At 37.7% G+C, this 19,671-nt stretch overlaps 1 protein-coding gene across 1 annotated transcript in view; it reads right to left on the bottom strand.

The window, feature by feature from the left end:
- Positions 1 to 17,765, bottom strand: part of LOC129022711 (multidrug resistance-associated protein 1-like) — a 92,914-nt gene extending 75,149 nt beyond the window's left edge. Inside the window, exons 1-4 of the mRNA XM_054468971.2 lie at positions 17,571 to 17,765; positions 12,053 to 12,114; positions 3,832 to 3,979; positions 2,984 to 3,126 (exon numbers count right to left, since the gene is read on the bottom strand). Coding sequence (XP_054324946.2) covers positions 2,984 to 3,126; positions 3,832 to 3,979; positions 12,053 to 12,114; positions 17,571 to 17,636 — 419 coding nt within the window. The 5' untranslated portion in view covers positions 17,637 to 17,765. The remainder of the gene's footprint in view (positions 1 to 2,983; positions 3,127 to 3,831; positions 3,980 to 12,052; positions 12,115 to 17,570) is intronic.
- Between the last annotated feature and the right edge of the window lie 1,906 nt (positions 17,766 to 19,671).

Below are 19,671 nucleotides of genomic sequence, written 5' to 3'. Positions count from 1 at the left end.
TCTCTTGACCTCGTGATCCACCTGCCTTGGCCTCCCAAAGTGCTGGGATTACAGACGTGAGCCACCACACCCGGCCTACTCAACCTTTTAATCTAGACGGCCCCGTGTCAGGGAACCCCATGACGACTCCCCAGCTCAATTATTTATTTTAATAACTTACAGGACTCGGCATATAGTTATCCTCATGGCTATATTTATTATGGTGAAAGGATACAAAACAAAATCAGCAAAAAAGAAAAGCTATACGGGGTGAAGTCTGGGAGGAAACAGGCACAAGCTCCAAAAGTCCTTTCCCTGTAGAGTCACACAGAGCATGCTTAATTCTCTCAGCAACTAGTTGTGGCAATACATGTGAAATGTTGTCTACAAGGCAAGCTTGTTAGAAATTCAGCATCCAGGGTTTTTATTGGAGGCTGGTCAAGTGGGCACCCTTTTCTTAACACACACCAAAATTCCAGACTCCCAGAAGGAAAACAGATATTCACCATGAACCATATTGGTTGTATAAACAACTTAGAGATATTGAACCATTCTTATCAGTTAGGGTAGTGGGTACCCTCCTGAAATGTAAGTTCCAGTTGCCAGCCAAAGACCACTCCTGTAAGCAGGCTTTCCAAAGTCCATAGGCAGGCCTGCTATGTTAATTCTTTCTTGCACAATAGCTAATAGATCTTTCAAGGTTAACAAGTCCAGAAGCAAACTCCATTCCCTTCTCTAGTCTTTCTTTCATTTTCTGTATCTCAGGATATGCTGACTCATTTACCTGATGATTTAAACAAAAATTTTGAAGGCATCCTTAACTTCTCCCTTCCTCTTTCAACCTACATTCAGTCCACCAGTATATTCTGTTAACTCTACCTTTAAAACACAACCAGAGTCTGACCACTTCTTATCACCTTATTGCTACTACCTAGTTGAAGCCACCATTGACTTTTGCTTGGATTATCGCAAACAAACTTCTAACTGGTGTTTCTTCTTCCACTCTGGCACTTCTTGATTTTATTCTCCACATAGCAGCCAGAGTCATTCCTATAAGACTTAAGTCTAATCAGATCATTGTTTTTTCCCTCAAAATCTTCCAAATGCTTCCCTGCTAATGTGGACTAAAAGCCAATATTCCCATCATATTTCATAAGGTCCTTCAAAATCTTTTCATCTCTGCACCTTTCTGACCTCAGTCTTATCTTTCCAGCTCTCTGCTCCAACCTCATTTTGCCTCCTTGTAGGCCCTCAGAGATAGCAAGCATGAGGTTCTTCATGACTTTTGCCCTTCCTGTTACCTTTAATCACAATAGATATTTTCTTGGCTTCCTTCCTAACTTCCTTCAGAACTTTGACCAAATGTCACCTTATCACCAATGTCTTTCATAATTACCTTACATAAAACGGTAATTTCTAACTCCTCAGACTGGCATTCCCTTACCCTACTTTGCTTTGTTCCTAAGCACTGATGATATCATTTATGTTTATTCATTTGTTTGACTTTCATCTCTCCCCTCTGAGTGTCATCAGAGCAGGTTTTTTGTTTTGATTTTTGTTCTGTCCCCACAGTCGACCTAGAATAGTTTTGGCATGCATAAGTGCTCAATAAATATTGAACGAATATATTCCTGAATGTCATATGGGATGTAGGTAATACAGGATTAATGATATTTTCATGAATTAAATGGTTATTAAAAACTGTAACAACACGGAAATTTTTCAATACTAAAAATATAATCACCAGTTAATAAAATATATGTTTCTTTGTGTTTCCTTCATATGACAGCTAGGTGTAAGTCAAGGTTTCCTTGAAAAAGGTGGCACAGTCAAAAGATCAATTTCATTGTCTGCCTGTAAACCATTGCAGATAGATGTTATAGAAATGCTTCAAGTCATTTTCCTATGTCTATATCTAGATATAGAGATGCACAGAAATATACATATATTAGGTAATAATAATATATGTTCATATATGTTATACATAGTAATTGTGTGTGTTTGAGTGTGTGTATGTGTGTGTAATTGCCATGGCTGTTAAAGCTCAACTCTCAAAAGGCCACAACTAAGTACCGTAGTGAAAATATGTATCATTTCCTTTTCTAAGCATACATTCAAGCGAGACTTCCTAGATTTCAGTTACGACTCTGGCACTTTCTAGCTGTGGGGGCTTGGACAAATTACTCCACCCTTTCTGTCTGTTTCTGCCATTGTAATAATGAATGTAATAATACTTTCTACGTTGCAGGAGTGTAGTAAAGATTAAATGAGGTTGCCAATGTGATGGTTAATTTTACATGTCAACTTGACTGGTGAAGAGATGGTAAAACATTATTTCTGTTTAATAACATTTAAATAATGTTTTACCACCTACCAGATGTCTGGGTGTGTCTGTGAGGCTGTTTCTGGAAGAGATTAGCATTTGAATCAGTAGACTGAGTAAAGATGATCCCAGGGCATAGTGCCTCATCCAATTTGTTGAGGGCCTGGATAGAACAAGAAGGTAAAGAGAGAGTGAATTTCCGCTCTTTCCTGGAGCTGAAATATCCACCTTCTCATGCCCTTGGACGTCAGAACTCAAGATTATCTGGCCTTTGGACTCAGACTGCATTACGCCACTGTCATTCCTGAGTCTCTGGCTTGCAAATGGAAGACTGTGGGGCTTCTTGGCCTCCATAATTGCAAGAGCCAATTCCCATAATAAATCCGCTCTTATTTGGGTTTATATATCCTATTGGTTCTATTTCTCTGGTGAACCCTTGCTTAATAAAATTAATATAAGATTTTAGAGCAGTGCTTAGTACAGGATTGACTTTATTAGATATTGACTATATTATCCTAATTCCCATTTATATTGTAGATAAACCTAATAGCATGTCCACATCCTAATAATATTTGCAATAAGAACCTTCTCTACTATTTTGTATTAGAACTTTTATATTAGAATACTGATTTATCATTTATCTGTGAGGAGGGAAAAAAAACCCACCAGACTTTAACTTACCTCATTATGAGTGGGCTAGTGAAGGACAAAATATCAGCAAACACTTTGAATAAGGCAACTTGAATCAGGATGGATTTAAAGGTGTTCCACAATGCATAGAGTAGAGATGGTTTCTTGTTATGTGTCTCTTTATAACAAGATGCCTACATAATTAAAGAAAATAGAAACAATGAGAAAATTGGACACAACTAATATTAATAAAATGAAATATAACTAAACTAATTATACAATTAACAATGTGCTCTAAAGACAATAAGGTAATAAGAAAGGAATAAATCAGTTAAACTTGAAATTATGACCCATATCATTGAGATGGTAGGTGGCGTTACTTATATCAGATGGCATAAAAGGGCAAGTGCAATAGTTGCATTTTATTATTTTTGTGAGTTTTGAAACTATTTAATTAATATAAATACAGTTTTTATCTCCAAATTATATTTTCTTTTGGAGAAGTCTGAAAATAATATATATGCATATGATGCTAGAGGTGGAGTGTCTGCCCCTGCTCCCATAAACTTTAATTTTGGCCACCATATAATTTGCTTTGACCAATAGACATGATGCTCTGAGATACAGAAGCTATCTTTGTCACCACTGGTAAGGAGCCAAAGATATATACATGCATATCAACACATTTGCTCCTGAACATTAAAGAGAAGGATTGTTGAGTAGTTTGAAGGCAGAAATGGGCTGCAATAGCAACAAATTATGCTTATAAAAATAGATTGTCATTTCACACGTTTTACGAATTTCGATATTAATTATAGTATCTCATACTTGAAAAAAGCTTTATCTAGTTTTCAGGCAGTAATTACTTCAGGATTTTATAGAACTTTGTAATTAATTACCTTTACTTTTTGCCTCTCTTGATTCCTTAAAACTTCCTTTCTCCATTGTTTTTCAAAGATGGGACACACAGTGTAGGAGGAATCACTTTCCCTCAGTTCAAAAAGATCCTCTCTTTCCAAAGGTCTCTTATAGCCTAAAGTAATTACTCTAAAGATGAAAAAGTAAGGTAAACAAGACAGCAAAACAAATAATCTAGTTAAAAATAAATTGTCATACATTTATTTCTTTCTTTGATTTTTACATTATTTTATTGATTAAAATACAATGATTAGATTATGTGTTTAAACAAATCATACAGTTTTATCCTGGAGGTCAATAACGTGCAATAATCATTTATAGTTTTTATAAATGTTGTTTAGACATCCAATTATTCAGTGAAATACTGACTTCATTTATTCATCTTATATTTGGGAAATGTACCATTCAGCTCATTAAAATTTAAATAGCAAACTTTCCCAGTAGAATATTACCCTTACCACTCAAATACCCAAATTGGCTTTTAGGCTTGTATTGGAGGGAAAACGAATCCAACCTCTGCATTTGCAATTTTCTTCTGTTCTACTAGGACTTTCTGTACAATTTGCCACTTGACTTTATAGATTATACAACTGGATGTGGAGTACTTGTCCCTATCCCATAAGCTCTGGCCTTGGCCTTATGACCAACAGAATATGAGCCAATGTGAGAGTGCAATTTCTGAGTTGATGCCTTAAGAAGCAAGGCAAGTCTCCACCAGCCTCTTAGTTTTTCCACCCTCCTCCATTCAATGAGCTTATCCCAGGTGACGCTGCAAATAATTATGCAAGAACAATGGGTCTAAACTGGGAGGCAAACAAGATGCATAGTGTAGTTTTACCACAGAAGTTACTGTGGGAGAGAATGAATTGTACTTACCCACGGCTCTGCTCTGCTCTGCCATCTTTCTGCTAACAGGGATCTGATATTTCTTCAGTTGAAAATCCCTTGAACTCATGGTAAGGTCTTATTTTAGCCACAGAGTTATGAATTATAACTGATCTAAATCAGTCCTGGTACTCTCATTACCCTCTGCTTGGGATTAATAATATAACTCAGTTATGGCTAACAATACCTAAGCAAATATCTGCTAGGAAGAACTTTCTTTTTCAAAAGAAAGCACAGAACTTCAAAAGGAGAAAACATTTTGCCTCCCTTCTCCTTCCCTTTTGTCCTTTGAAGCCATGATGCTTTGAGATATAAAAGCCATCTTTGCCACTATGGATAAAAAAGCCAAATAATAAGGATGGGAAGCAGAAAGACAGAAAAAGCCTGAGCCATTTTTTTTTCCCCCCACAGACTCTTTCTCTGTTGCCCAGGCTGCAGTGCAGTGGAGCAATCTCTGCTCGCTGCAACCTCTGCCTCCTGGGTTCAAGCAATTCTCATGCGTTAGCCTTCCGAGTAGCTGAGATTACAGGCACACACCACCATTCCTGGCTAGTTTTTCTACTTTTAGTAGAGACAGGGTTTTGCCCTGTTGGGCAGGCTGGTCTTGAACTCCTGGCCTCAAGTAATCAGCCTGCCTTGGCCTCCCAAAGTGCTGGGATTACAGGTGTGAGCCACTGTGACCAACCTAGCCTGGGCCTTTCGTAACATTTCTGAGATAGTTCAACAACCTATTTCCAGTAACACCCTCTTTCCAATAACATAAGAAAATAAATACCTGTTTGTTTAAACTATTATTATCTGGCTATTCTGTTACTTGAAGCCAAACGCACTCTGAAGTGATTTAAATCAGATACAGTTTGTGACTTTGGTGACATGACTTGTTCAATAAGAAATTAACCCATATTTAAATCCAGGCCTTCTGACTGGCCTAAGTTCTGTCCATATAAAGTATATTAGCCGAAGAGGCGGTAACAATGCCTTAAACTACTCCAAATTGGGACTGCGTTCATTGACCCTGTTACTAAATAATCTCAATTGATTGACTCTGGGATGAATTTAAACCCTATGGTAACAAGAGATTCCACTAGATTTTATTTTACTTTTAGTATAATACATAATACCTTACCACAATTCATATCTAACAAAAAGGTTTAAATGTAATAAGAAGGGACTTTCCGTAATCATGTTTCTGTTGGCTCAAATATGCTGGACATTTTCCTGCAGTGCACTTTTAAAAACATATTAAGCAATAAACTACTTTCGTGTCATATAAAGTTCTATTTCATTCCATAAAATAAATATTCATTTTCAAAATAAGACTGCATTGACTTTTAGAAAAGCATTTTTAATAACATTTACTGCCTCAGCATTTTGAGTTAGAACTGTGCAAAACTCAGCGGTTTCAGTTCAGGGAAAAGTGACCTCCTGCTTTCATGCTGAGTCCCCAAATAATGCAGCATCTAAAAGTGACACTTAAGCTGACTTGATTGTGACTCTCATGGCTTAGTGGTTTAACTACCTTGACTTTTTTCCCAAATGTGTGTTCCCCTCCACTATCTTTTGCTCTCTTCTAACAGACTCTGATCACATGGCTGGCCTTACCTTCCCACACAAGAGTTTGGAAAAAGAATAAGCAAGGAAGTGTTAAGGAAGTGGTATTTATTTAAATCAAATGTTGAGGCAGCTGTTTGGGAAACAATGAGGACCAAGAGTTGGCCCTCTCAGTAAGTGAAATGTGTAACACGTACTAGGTCCCATCAACCTGTGGGCTTTATTCCTAAAATGATAACACAGTTTACACATGTATCTCATATTTTTAGAATGATGTTTCTTTTCAAAGGACATTCACATCAATGAATTTGATTCTCACAACTCCCCAAAGCTGGCAGAACAGGATTAATTTCTCATTTTTACAGGCAGTTAAACATTAAGAACTTCAGAGACTGGTGATGATGTTTTATATGTAAAATAAACCAGGACTAACTTAGCAAAAAGCAGACAGTGAAATGTATTACTTCTGATATGGTTTGGCTTTGTTCCCACCCAAATCTCATCTTGAATGGCAGTTCACATAATCCCCGCATGTCATGGGAGGGACCTGGCGGGAGGTAACTGAATCATAGGGGTGGTTACCCCATGGTGCCGTTCTCATGATAGTGAGTGAGTTTGCACGAGATCTGATGGTCTTATAAGGGGCTTTTCTCTCTTTGTTTGGCACTTCTTCCTGCTGCCAAGTGGAGAAGGACGTGTTTGCTTCTCCTTCTGCCATGATTATAAGTTTCCTGAGACCTCCCCAGCCCTGTGGAACTGTCAGCCAATTAAACCTCTTTCCCTCATAAATTACCCAGTCTCGGATATCTCTTCATAGCAGCGTGAGAACTGACTAATACAATTTCCACTCTTAAATTTTATTATCTTAGAGAGAATTTTGACTATATTTAGAATTAACAAGTATGCATAAATATCTCAACCAACTCATGTGAAGAGAATAGAAAAACAGTGGCATTCTGTTAGGAAGATGAGCTGAAATATAACTTTTATAGATGAGTAATATTTGAATACTTAGAAAGTACAAATATATAGTAGCATTATCAATTTTATTACTATTAATAACCTTTTAAAACATTTCTGGAGGGAGGCCAAGGTGGGTGGATCATGAGGTCAGGAGATCGAGACCATCCTTGCTAACATGGTGAAACCCCGTCTCTACTAAAAATACGAAAAAAATTAGCCGGGCGTGGTGGCGGGCACCTGTAGTCCCAGCTACTCAGGAGGCTGAGGCAGGAGAATGGCGTGAACCCGGGAGGAGGAGCTTGCAGTGAGCCGAGATCGCGCCACTGCACTCCAGCCTGGGCGACTGAGCAAGACTCCGTCTCAAAAAAACAAACAAACAAACAATCAAAAACCATTTCTGGAAAGAGGTATTATGTTATGGGAAAAGGAAAGAAATCAATCTGGCCAAAAATTATAGGTTGGAAGAAAGTTGTTTAATGTACAAATTTTTTTAATATGTGAGAAAAAGGACATATTGAATAGTGTATCTAGTTAAAATAATGACACGATTGTGACCTATGAAAACTCTTACTAGATTTTTCCATGTATCTCTCTGGCCATGATTATTATACACTGGTGACAGATTATATTTGCTAATAAAGGCTTGGTAATTATTTGATCATCAGAATGATCTAGATAGCTATTGTCTTAGGAATTAAGGCTCATAAGTATATAATTTATTAATTATTGTGTCATCTTAGCACATTTTAATTGAGTTATTCATACAATTATTGATGCTTGAATTTGTTCTAGAAAATAATTTGACACTATTCTGTAACTCCAAAAATAGATCAGAGAATACAATTAATCTTTGTCTTCAAAGGGACATTCTCTTAAACAATAGTTAGGTTTCAAATATAATTGTTTGATCACCACATAAGAAATCAAATTAGATTCATGCCAATGACAGTTCTTGATAACAACATCCTATGAAAATATATTGTATCTAATTCTGATACAAATATTCAATTTAAACAGAAATATATTCATTTAAACAGAAAATAAATGTGATATTCACAGTTAGAGCTTGATGGTTTGTTTGATTGACTTAAGATACGGATTGATTTAAGATATGATTTAAGATATAGATTTCAAAATACTAGGTTGTCATGTTTAAACAAAAATATATTCAAATTAAACAGAAAATAAATGTGATATTCACAGTTAGAGCTTGATGGTTTGTTTGATTGACTTAAGATACGGATTGACTTAAGATATGACTTAAGATATGGATTTCAAAATACTAGGTTGTCATATATGAAGATTTGCTGTGTCTTATTTTGCTTATTAAATTTAATTTCAGCGTCTTACTTTAGGAATGCTAAAATAATGTTTGCAATATTTAATATATATGCATATAGTCTTTATAGTTTGATAATCAAACTTTAAAACTACATTTATTTAAAATTAATTTTATTTGCATTACTTAAATTCTGTGATACCTATGGCTTTAAAATGAGATTGGAATTTTTTATTTTTATTTTTATTTTTTTATTTTTTTTGAGATGGATTCTCGCTCTGTCCCCCCGGCAGGAGTGCAGTGGCGCGATCTGGGCTCACTGCCAGCTCCGTCTCCCGGGTACACGCCATTCTCCTGCCTCAGCCTCCCGAGTAGCTGGGACTACAGGCGCCTGCCACCACACAGGGCTCATTTTTTGTATATTTTTTAGTAGAGACAGGGTTTCACCGTGTTAGCCAGGATGGTCTCCATCTCCTGACCTCAGGATCCGCCCGCCTCGGCCTCCCAAAGTGCTGGGATTACAGCTGTGAGCTGGAATTTTTTAAAGCTGGGGTAGGTGTCACTCTTCCTCTCAACTCCTCCATAAACAAAATTCGGGTTTGGAAAACATTTCTATACATATACAAATTTGAAGCATTAAAATCATTAACTGTAAATAGCTCACATTTACATTTCTAGCTATGCTTTCTCTTTTCTAGTGTGCTGCTTAATGTTACTTAGTTTTGCCATCCTCTTTAAGAGATTCTTAGATTTGTGTAACTTTGAAATTTGATCACAATTTAACCCCTTCTGCCCAAGTATTTGCTCACAAGTATATACATTTTCTACTTCAACTGCTTTAAAAAACTCCCCAATGATCTTCATGTTGACAAATATAATGGAGAATATTTAGTTATTATTTTAATTTACCCCTTTTCAGTATTTGGCCCTATTGACCACTTAATTTTTCTCCTTTCTTGACAGTTTCTCTTTTCTTACCTGTCACTCATACTATTTCATCAGATACTTCTCTTATAATATATTCTGAACACCTTTACTTAGCTTTTTTTGTAGGCTCCTCTTTCTCTTGCCATTTAAATACTAAGGATTACCAATGTTCCATTTGTTCAGCCTACTCAATGGGTTCTTCCTTTTGGCAATCTCATTCATGCGCATGGTTTCAACTACTGTCCTCTAGTCAGTGACTCCCAAATCCATATCTATAGTCAAAGGTTTATTCTAAGCCTGGAAGCCACATATCCAAACTCCTGTTCATGTGACGCTTCATAAGTGTGGGGAAAAGAAAGAGAGATCAGATTGTTACTGTGTCTGTGTAGAAAGAAGTAGACATAAGAGACTCCATTTTGTTCTGTACTAAGAAAAATTCTTCTGCCTTGAGATGCTGTTAATCTGTAACCCTACCCCCAACCCTGTGCTCCCTGAAACATGTGCTGTGTCAACTCAGGGTTAAATGGATTAAGGGCTGTGCAGGGTATGCTTTGTTAAACAAATGCTTGAAGGCAGCATGCTTGTTAAGAGTCATCACCACTCCCTAATCTCAAGTACCCAGAGACACAAAATACTGTGGAAGGCCACAGGGACCTCTGCCTAGGAAAGCCAGGTATTGTCCAAGGTTTCTCCCCAAGTGATAGTCTGAAATATGGCCTCGTGGGAAGGGAAAGACCTGACCGTCCCCCAGCCCGACACCAGTAAAGGGTCTGTGCTGAGGAGGATTAGTAAAAGAGGAAGGAATGCCTCTTTGCAGTTGAGATAAGAGGAAGACTTCTGTCTCCTGCTCGTCCCCGGGCAACGGAATGACTCGGTGTAAAGCCGATTGTATATTCCATCTACTGAGATAGGGGAAAACTGCCTTAGGGCTGGAGGTGGGACATGCTGGCAGCAATACTGCTCCTTAAGGCATTGAGATGTTTATGTATATGCACATCAAAAGCACAGCAGTTTTTTCTTTACCTTGTTTATGATGCAGAGACATTTGTTCATGTGTTTACCTTCTGACCTTCTCTCCACTATTATCATATTATCCTGCCACGTCCCCCTCTGTGGGAAACGCCCGATAATGATCAATAAATACTAAGGGAACTCAGAGGCCAGTGCCTGCGTGGATCCTTGGTATGCTGAACGCCGGTCCCCTGGGCCCCTTTTTCTTTCTCTATACTTTGTCTCTGTGTCTCTTTCTTTTCAAAGTCTCTCGTTCCACATAACGAGAAACACCCACAAGTGTGGAGGGGTAACCCACCCCTTCAATAACTATCTCAAAAATTAAAAATTTCTCAATCTGAACCCACAGTTTTTCACCACATTTGAACTTCACAGCCAGTTCTTTCTCACCTTTTATTATGTGGTTTTCACATAGTATTTGCTCGATTTGGGATACCACGTTACTCACTCCTACACATCTTTAAATGTTAAGTGAAAACATTGGTATCTGTGAAATAGTCCCTAATTGTGCAAACTTGATTAGATGATATTACTGAAAATTTGTGTTTGTCAGTTATGCTTATGTTGCCTTTTCACCTTTTTGTAATGGTGGTATACTTTTTAATCTTTTTAATTCTACTATGAATTCCTAGAAGACAGAAACTAAGTCATTTATCTCCGCATTTTTAAAGACTAGCTGAGTTTGGGGTATCTAGAACCCAATCATTTTTTAAAAGATTAATCCACTCTTGGGAACATATCTGTAGATAAAACTGAGCAATTTTGTTTCTGTGAACTGTAGAGCAAGGGGCATAAAGCTAGAAACACAACTTTAACTTCATATTATTATGGACTTTCTGTTATGGGGGAAAAAGAAATACATTTCTAAAGAAAGCTTCTGTATTTATAAAATAAGAAAACATCAACTCTTCCCATCCAATACCATTTAATTTCTGTGTTAAAAATCAGAGTTCACAATGGTATCTCCTGAAGAAATTCTGAGCCCTCATTATGTTATGGGTGAATTATTCTATGAGAAAAACCATAATATATGTCTTATAAAATGCTCAGGGCTGTGTGTGTGTGTGTGTTTTAATAGTAGCACGTATTAGTATAAAAGAGAGCATTACTAATAAAAAGTAGATTGACATAGCAAAAATAAAGCATGAAACATGAACTCATCAGAAATTGGTTTAAAACGCATACTTACTCCTACGTGGGTATCAACGGACAGGTGCTTTCCTTTCCTGAGCCTAAATTTTTCTCATGCAAATGCCTTTCTCATAGCACTTGGGGGAGAATTAAATGAAATAATAAACACAAAGTGGACAGCATATACTTGATGCTAAAAAAGCAGTTCATTTTTCTGTTCTTCCCTAGTGCTAATGAGACGAAAACCCGATAAAGAGACACACATATTGGAGGAATATTAGTACTGTTATCTGTGGAACTATTTAGTATGTTTTCACCTGTGATTTCTGTGTAATAAGTAATATGAGACAACTTTGTACAACTATTCACATTGAGATTAAAGGAAATTCAGGTGTCATTTCCCTTGGGATCTTTTTCAGTGTGGTATGCCACAAATATATTAGTAAAATTCCTACCTGCTAAACCAGGAATATGTCACTTTACTGAAAAATGAGGCACCTTTCTCTGGACTGCATTTCTGAAAAGAAAAAATAGAGAGAGTAGTGTATAAAGTAAATGTTTTAAATTTACATTTGAAATATTTTTTGTCAGGGGGTAAATCTGAAATGATTTATTCTACTAACAGTTACAAATATGTTGCTATCATAATTCTTAAGAAATATAGTTAAGTGAAGATATTCTTGTATGGTGGTTGGACTAGAGGAATTTCAAGATTTCTCTCAACATTATGATGGTGCATGTAGCAGTAACTCATGTTGGAAAGGAAAATTGTATGTACATGTACGTATACATACATAGAGAGAGAGATTTTAGAACTGTAAATTTACAATTATATGTATTTGTATACAATATATACATATAAATATACGTACATATACATATATATGTGTACATATATATGTACACATACAGAGGGACTGTCCTTTGAACTTAGCCCATATTGTCTATTTACATTAACACAATTATATGACAGTATAAGTGAATAATTTATACACATATGTATTATATATGTATATGTATATATAAGATAAATGTAAAGCATTTAAATGCTAAAGATAGTTTTCTGTTTCTGAAAAATAGAAAAGAGAATATCATAGTTATTTGGTGTACTTCTGTGTGTGTTTACATATTTTAAAAATTATATACACAATTACATATTTGTCACAATTACATGCTATTTTGGGGTGGGTTATAACATTTCCATAAAGTTTTCCCATTTACTGTGTTGGTTTAACCAAGAGAAAAGAGGTTTAAAAATAGAGGACTCAAAAATCACCATTTTATGTTTTTATAGTCAGCATCAATCTCTTTGCATTTTAAAAAGTAAGACTGGTCACCAAGTTAATTTTGATTTTTAGAAACTGTCCAACATTTAAGAAATTTCCTAGTGATCTTCTCTAACTCAGTTCTGATTCCATAATCAGTGTTTATCAGTTTAAAAAATTCTGAAGCTAGAAGGAATGACTAAATCCAAATTTCATCGTATACAACAAAATGCCCAAAGTAGAGATGAGAAAATATATTTGACGCCAAATCTGTTCTCTGTGTTACAACAAATTATATAATATAAATCATGTAAGATATACACAATTTACCAAAATGGCATTTATCATTATAAGATTGTTGCAAAAACTAATATAATGATAAATATAAAATACTTATCACACCATTAGCCCAAAACAATGACTCAAATATATGAACAATAAAATTGTCATCACTATTGTTACCAACATATTATTTAAAAAATAAGTACACAAATTATTGGAAAAAAATATTCTAAAAATTCTCTAATTAACCTGGAGGACATATTTTATGTCATAAGTTCAAATTTCACGGGGAGTTGCTAATGTGACAATTTGCTACCAATGAAAGGATCTGATTCATAGCCGAAACACATACATTTCTGTGGAAAACTGTAAATGGCTACCAATTCTTTGCAGCTCTTCCCATCAAGAGGTGGAATCTATTTCCCACCCTTTGTATCTGGGCTGGCATTGTGTCTTGTTTTGGTCATAGAAATACAACAGGAGTGATGTTGAAAGAGCTCCAATTCTAAGCCTCAAAAAGCCTTAATGCTTTGGTTCCTGCTGTGCTTAGAACACTGAGTGCACCATGTGACTGAGCTGGAGCTAGGCTGCTGAAGGATGACAGATCACATGGAGGAGAACTGGTCTATTACCAGGCCAATAGCTTGAAAACTGCTAGATATAGGAATAACGTGGTTCTAGATTATCTGACTACCAGCCCATCTGTCAGCTGATTCTACAATCATTGTAGAATTACTGTCATTGTATTCAGTTCTCGCAACAATCCTATGCATAAAAGAGTGCAGGAGTTATCCGCCAAACTGACCCAAACCAGGATACAATCCAACTGACCCAGAGAATAATGAACTAAATAACATGGTTGTTGTTTTAGGCACCTAAGCCTTGCAAAGCTACTGCAGATGGCTACTTTAGCAGACTAAGAACTCAGTATTTGGTTTAACATTCCCTCTAGGACCATTTTTTCATGTGAAAGCATCTTATATGATGCCCTTTATATTTTCTGGTACATAGCCTCCTTAGATGTGAACCAGGTATCTTATGCTGAATCACAGTAAAGTCCAACCATACTTTACTTCCCAGAAGGAATAGCAGCCAGGTTTACAAAAAAAAAAAAAAAAAAAAAAAAGTCTGATGAAGGGAATTAATCCTTACCAAGCACCAAGAATGTGCAAATGACTTTTCAATACATTCATAATTATTGAATTCATATTATGGATCTCATTGAGTTGATTATATATTGCACATAGTAATTTCTATGTAGAAAAATAGAACATGACAATTCTGAGTATCTTTGAATGTTCTAATTTACTCCCATCTTCTCCATTAAATATTTATCATCTTTCTAACTCATTTGTTCTCAATCTGACAGCAATTCTGGTCTGCAGACCTAATTGACCCCAAGTGAGTTTCTCATTTCATGTGTCCCCATGTCCACTACAGACCTTGTTTAAGCTGTTTTATTACCTATTGTATTTATTTACTATTGAGCTTATAGTAGGCATTCCAAAAACATACCTTGACATTGCTGACTTAAGAGCAATTTTCACTAGAATGGAGGTCCTGTTACTTCTGGTTTATGGCAGAAAAACAAGAAGTATTTAGACCACTGGATCATAGCACAGCCAGGGTTCTGAGGTGTGCTGTTTTCAAACTTCCTTGGGTTTAATGTTGAGATGTGGCCTCTTGGCAATATGGTTTGAGTGACAGATTGCTATGTTTACTGATATCCCATAATGCCTAATTTCAGAAGCTTCCTATGTGGATGTTATAGGGGGATTTTGGGAATAGTGGAGGAAGTTACTGGAAAATGAAAGTAGATGCTCATGGAGAAGAGAAAACTTCTGGAAATTAAAAAAAAAAAAACTTACTTTTTTTTTTTTTGACATGGAGTCTTGCTCTGTCACCCAGGCTGGAGTGCAGTGGTGCAATCTTGGCTTACTGCATCCTCTGCCTCCCAGGTTCACGCGACTCTCCTGCCTCAGCCTGCCAAGTAGCTGGAATTACAGGCGTCTGCCACCAGGCTCTGCTAATTTTTGTATTTGTAGTGGAGACGGGGTTTCATCATGTTGGCCAAGCTGGTCTCGTACTCCTGACCTCAGGTGATCCACCCCTCTTGGACTGTCAAACTGCTAGGATTACTGGTGTGAGCCATGGCGCCCAGACAGATAAAACTTACATTTTTTTAATGACTTAAAAGATGCTAAATTCTGTACTAAGTATATTATTTCACTAAATGTAAAATATCTTTATGGTGGAATAATTTCTGTCACCCCTATTTTATAGAAAGGGAAACTAACACCCAGAGTTTAAGAAACTCACCCAAGATCTTGCAACAAAGTATTGGAAACAAGATCTAAACCACTTAGTTTATTCTATACTCCAGTTCTAAACTCACCCTCTCAACTCTGTACCCATGCAACACTGTTTTTCACTACTTAGACCTTTGCTACTGCCCACATCCTTCTGCCTCCCTTCTCCTGGCTTTTGTGCTTCAATCCTATTCAGGTTTCAGTGCCTTTTGTAATTTCTGTCCTCTCACTCCAGTCCAAGGCTCTGAAACAGGTTCTGTATTACCAGAGCAACCTTAACATACTCCTCAGGGAGGACTTAAGGGTTCCTTCAGGTTGGCACTCACTGAATTTACCCTCATATTACCCAACTCTCTCATTATTTCCTGAAAGGTGCTTCTCTCTTACTAGATTTAGTGCCACTGGAAGACAGAAACTATAGTTGGTTTATCTCTGTATCGCTAGATTCTGGAGAAATCTCCAGCTTCTCAAGGCCCAGGGCCAGCTCATAATAAACATGCTTCGGATGACTGACTGAATGAATAGATGGATGCTAATCACTACCAACAAAAAATATTTAGGAGCATCTATTCACAGATCACCATGTTAGCCATAAAAATTCAATTAAAAAGGTATGTTCTTAGCTTATAGTTACATAGAGATTTTCACCTGAGATCTGTTGTGTTAAAAATATGAAGTCAATATGTAAGTAAACAGAGGTTTTTTATACATTTTGAAGCCATCAATTTTTTTTTGAGATAGTGTCTCACTGTGTTGCCCAGGCTTCAGTGAAGTGGAGCGAACATGGCTCACTGCAGCCTCAATCTCCCGAGCTCAAGTAATCCTTCTACCTCAGCCCCTCCAAGTAGCTGGGACTGCATGAGCGTGCCTCCATGCCTGGCCTCCCAGAGTGCTGGGATTACAGGCATGAGCCACTGTGCCTGGCTACCATCAACTTTTTAAAAAAATTGGTGTCATAGAAATAACAAATAGAGAATGAAATTAAAATGAGTATTTTCAACCTTGTTTAAGTGGATTCCTGATCTATGAAGGCTATCAAAGTTGAATAATAATCAAGGAAACAAAGGGTGTTTGAATACTAAAGGAAGAGTTGACTAGAATTTGGGGTGACAAAATTGAGTTTTATAATTTTTCAACTACAAGTTTATAATTTACTGCCTTTCATCACCTTGGCTGTTACACTAATGATATTAAACCAGTTTGTGCAATTGAGCCTGCCATCTCTACGATACAGTAAAAAGAGGCATGCTATAGTGATGGAGCTTTTTCACATTTTCAAGGAACTTATTCAGCCCTTCTATCTTATAGACTTTTATAAAAGTACTTTACATATAACTTAATTTTAAATAAATTTATAGTTTGATTTTGTATGTGATCAGAATAGATGTCACATATATTTGACACTCAGAGTTACTAAAAAAGCCAGGATTAGAACAAGTCCCCTGAATCGGAATTATATATTTTTTCTTTGTTAGGACAACAGGGCTGTTTCTAAGCCCATGTCTTGTATAGTGATGATAAGTGAAACAAATGGAACTTTTGTTAGGGGAATTGTTGCTAATACACAACAACTGTAGGGCTGCTTTCTCTGACTACCGCCTTAGCACGTGACTCCCATTGTAGAAGCATGAGTTACAGTGCGTCAGAGGAGAGCACAATTAAGTGTCTGAAGTTTCTGCATTTGCCGCAGACCTGGGTCCCAAAATCCACACTGAGTGTTATTAATCCCCAATGCTCTGCGGTTTTAATGGGATCACTCACTGGTTGTAGAATTCCGCTCCAACCTGTGTTCCTTCAGCGATGACAGGCCCACCCACGCTTTCTGCTTATGAGGGAGTTACTTATCTCTTCAAACAAAGATGCCTCTTCCTCTCCTCCAGCCCTACCAAGACTGAGCTCCTCTGGTTCAAGTTGCACCCGCCCTGATGTCTGCTCTCTGCTCTCAGGATTGAGTGTGTACGCGCGTCTGTCTGTCCCGTGTGTGATGGCTACTGAAACAAGGGCTCGTCAGTCCACATTCAGGGTTCGAGGACTCACCTCTCCCCACTTCCACTCCTGCACCCACAGTAGTCCCCACGACCCGCCTCTCGTCTCCCCTAAGGACCAGAGAACTTTACCTGTGCATCAAGGCCCCCGCGGACCCGCTGATAGGAGCCGCCCCAGTTCCGCGGACTGGAGAGCATGGTCCGCGGGGCGCCGGGCCGCTGGCTGAGAGCCTGGCTGCGGCTGTCACTTTCCTTGGCCGCGGACTGTCAGTTCATCGCCAGCACGGTGGGAGGACACGCACTCCGCCCCGGCAGAGTCAGCTGTCACTTTAGTCCCTGCCTTCCAGACCTAGCCAGTGCGCCTGGGGCGGGGTGCTGGTGGAGTGGGGTTGGGCCCAGAGGAGCAAAGGTGTGGAGGGAGACGGGGAGGGACGGTTCTATGGAGTCAGCTGCTCTCTGCCTGGCGGGGAGTTTGCACTTGACTCAGTAGTTTTCCCCTTTCCATTTCCTATTAGAAACCTGTGTCTCTTTTATGACAGAAGCACAAAGCTAGTTTCTCGCTGGGATGATATTTATACGTTTGTAAACAATGTTACAGCTGTCTCTTAAAAAAAATCAAGAACAAGTGTCAGTAGAATTGTAAGGAGCAAATTTCTTGCAATGGCCTTAACTTTAAAAACAAATGAAACGCTCCCCGTGGTATTAGAAAACCTTAACAGTATACTGCATCTCATCTACATTTTACTCTTCAAAGTAACTACGAAGCAAGTAAATAAATGAAAAACTTCATGGTAACTAGGATGAACAAAGAATTAAAGGTGACACATGATGTACAAAGGGGAACATAAAAATTAAAGAATTGCATTCTGATTTTTAGTAAATATTAAGAAACTGTGAGCGTGTATATAGAAGTAAAGACTATGCAACAAGTTACTTTGAGGCAGATACTTGACACATGATGTACGTCATTGGTTTGATGAAGCATTTTGTTTTGACACCTGAAGCAACAAAAAAGGGAGAAATATTAGAAATTCCTAAATGCAAGGATAAAGATAAGGGCATGTAGTATATTACAAGGATGGGTATTATACTTTAGGACAAGAACAGTCCGTATATTTCCTGGGATTTATTTAACTGCTAGATGGAGAGAATGAAGGATTTAGGACAGGAGAAGTCCTGCTTTCTGGAGGAAGGGGCATAAATCCTACCTGGGGAAGTCTGGGCTGGCCATAGAATGGGTGAAACTGAGGAACCAGACAACTTCCACATAAGAATTCGACCAGATGACACCTTATGGAACTGAAGTCCTGGGAAATGTTTAGAACACTATTCATTTGTCTTCCTCTCTTAATACCATGCTTGTTTGGCCCTATGCAAGGAGGAAGTTGTAGGTTTAACTTTAAAAATCAACATGTCTGTGAAGAATTAAGGGTGCAGCTCAGGACTTAGAAACTTTGTCTCATTTCCACAAATGTGTGCACCAATTTGGGAACACCTCGCTCTCACTCAGCAGCCACAGCCTGAAGAGCCCTCCTCCTATCTGCACTTTCAAACTACTCACTCTGTGGATTCTCCACGGAAAATACGAGGTCTTCTAGTAGAATGGGCCTTGCTTTTTCAGATAGAGTTATGAGGAAAGAAACAACTTTGAACCTGTGCAGGGAGGAGGAAGCCAGGAAGAAAAAGAAGCCTAAAAACAATGCAGGCACCAAACCCAGCATTTGTCTTTGACCTCTAGGAATCAATCCCCTCAGGTAATGCTGGTGCTAGAAACTGGGAGTAGAACGATTTCTACAGTTACTCAGCTCGGTAGAGATACCTGGCTCCTTGATTGGTGGAAGGGAGGAATGCCCCCCAAAATTGTGTAGAAGCTGGGCAGGGTAATAGATGTGTGTGGGAACTATAGTAAAGAAGTCCCTACCTAAGGAGATTGGGGAAAAAATTCTCTGGGAATCCCCCAAAATGTAATAAAAATTACATTTTAATGTCAAGTTTCTCTATTTTATAGGAGGTGCAAGATAAGACTGTGCAGATGAGCAGGAAGACATGAAGGTTTGTAAGAAAAAAACTGAGTTTTCAATGCCTAGTTAAGGAAAACTGGGTGAAATACTCAGATTTGCCTAGGAAATAGAAAAGTACAAAATAAGAGGATCGGATATTCACAAAACCTTACAACAAAGCTAGAATTCTGACTCGCTGATTTATTGTGCTAGCTCAACTATGAAAGAAATAC

Source organism: Pongo pygmaeus, chromosome 22, assembly GCF_028885625.2.
Source record: "Pongo pygmaeus isolate AG05252 chromosome 22, NHGRI_mPonPyg2-v2.0_pri, whole genome shotgun sequence".
Taxonomy (NCBI): domain Eukaryota; kingdom Metazoa; phylum Chordata; class Mammalia; order Primates; family Hominidae; genus Pongo; species Pongo pygmaeus.
This window is presented reverse-complemented; position numbering and strand designations above follow the sequence as displayed.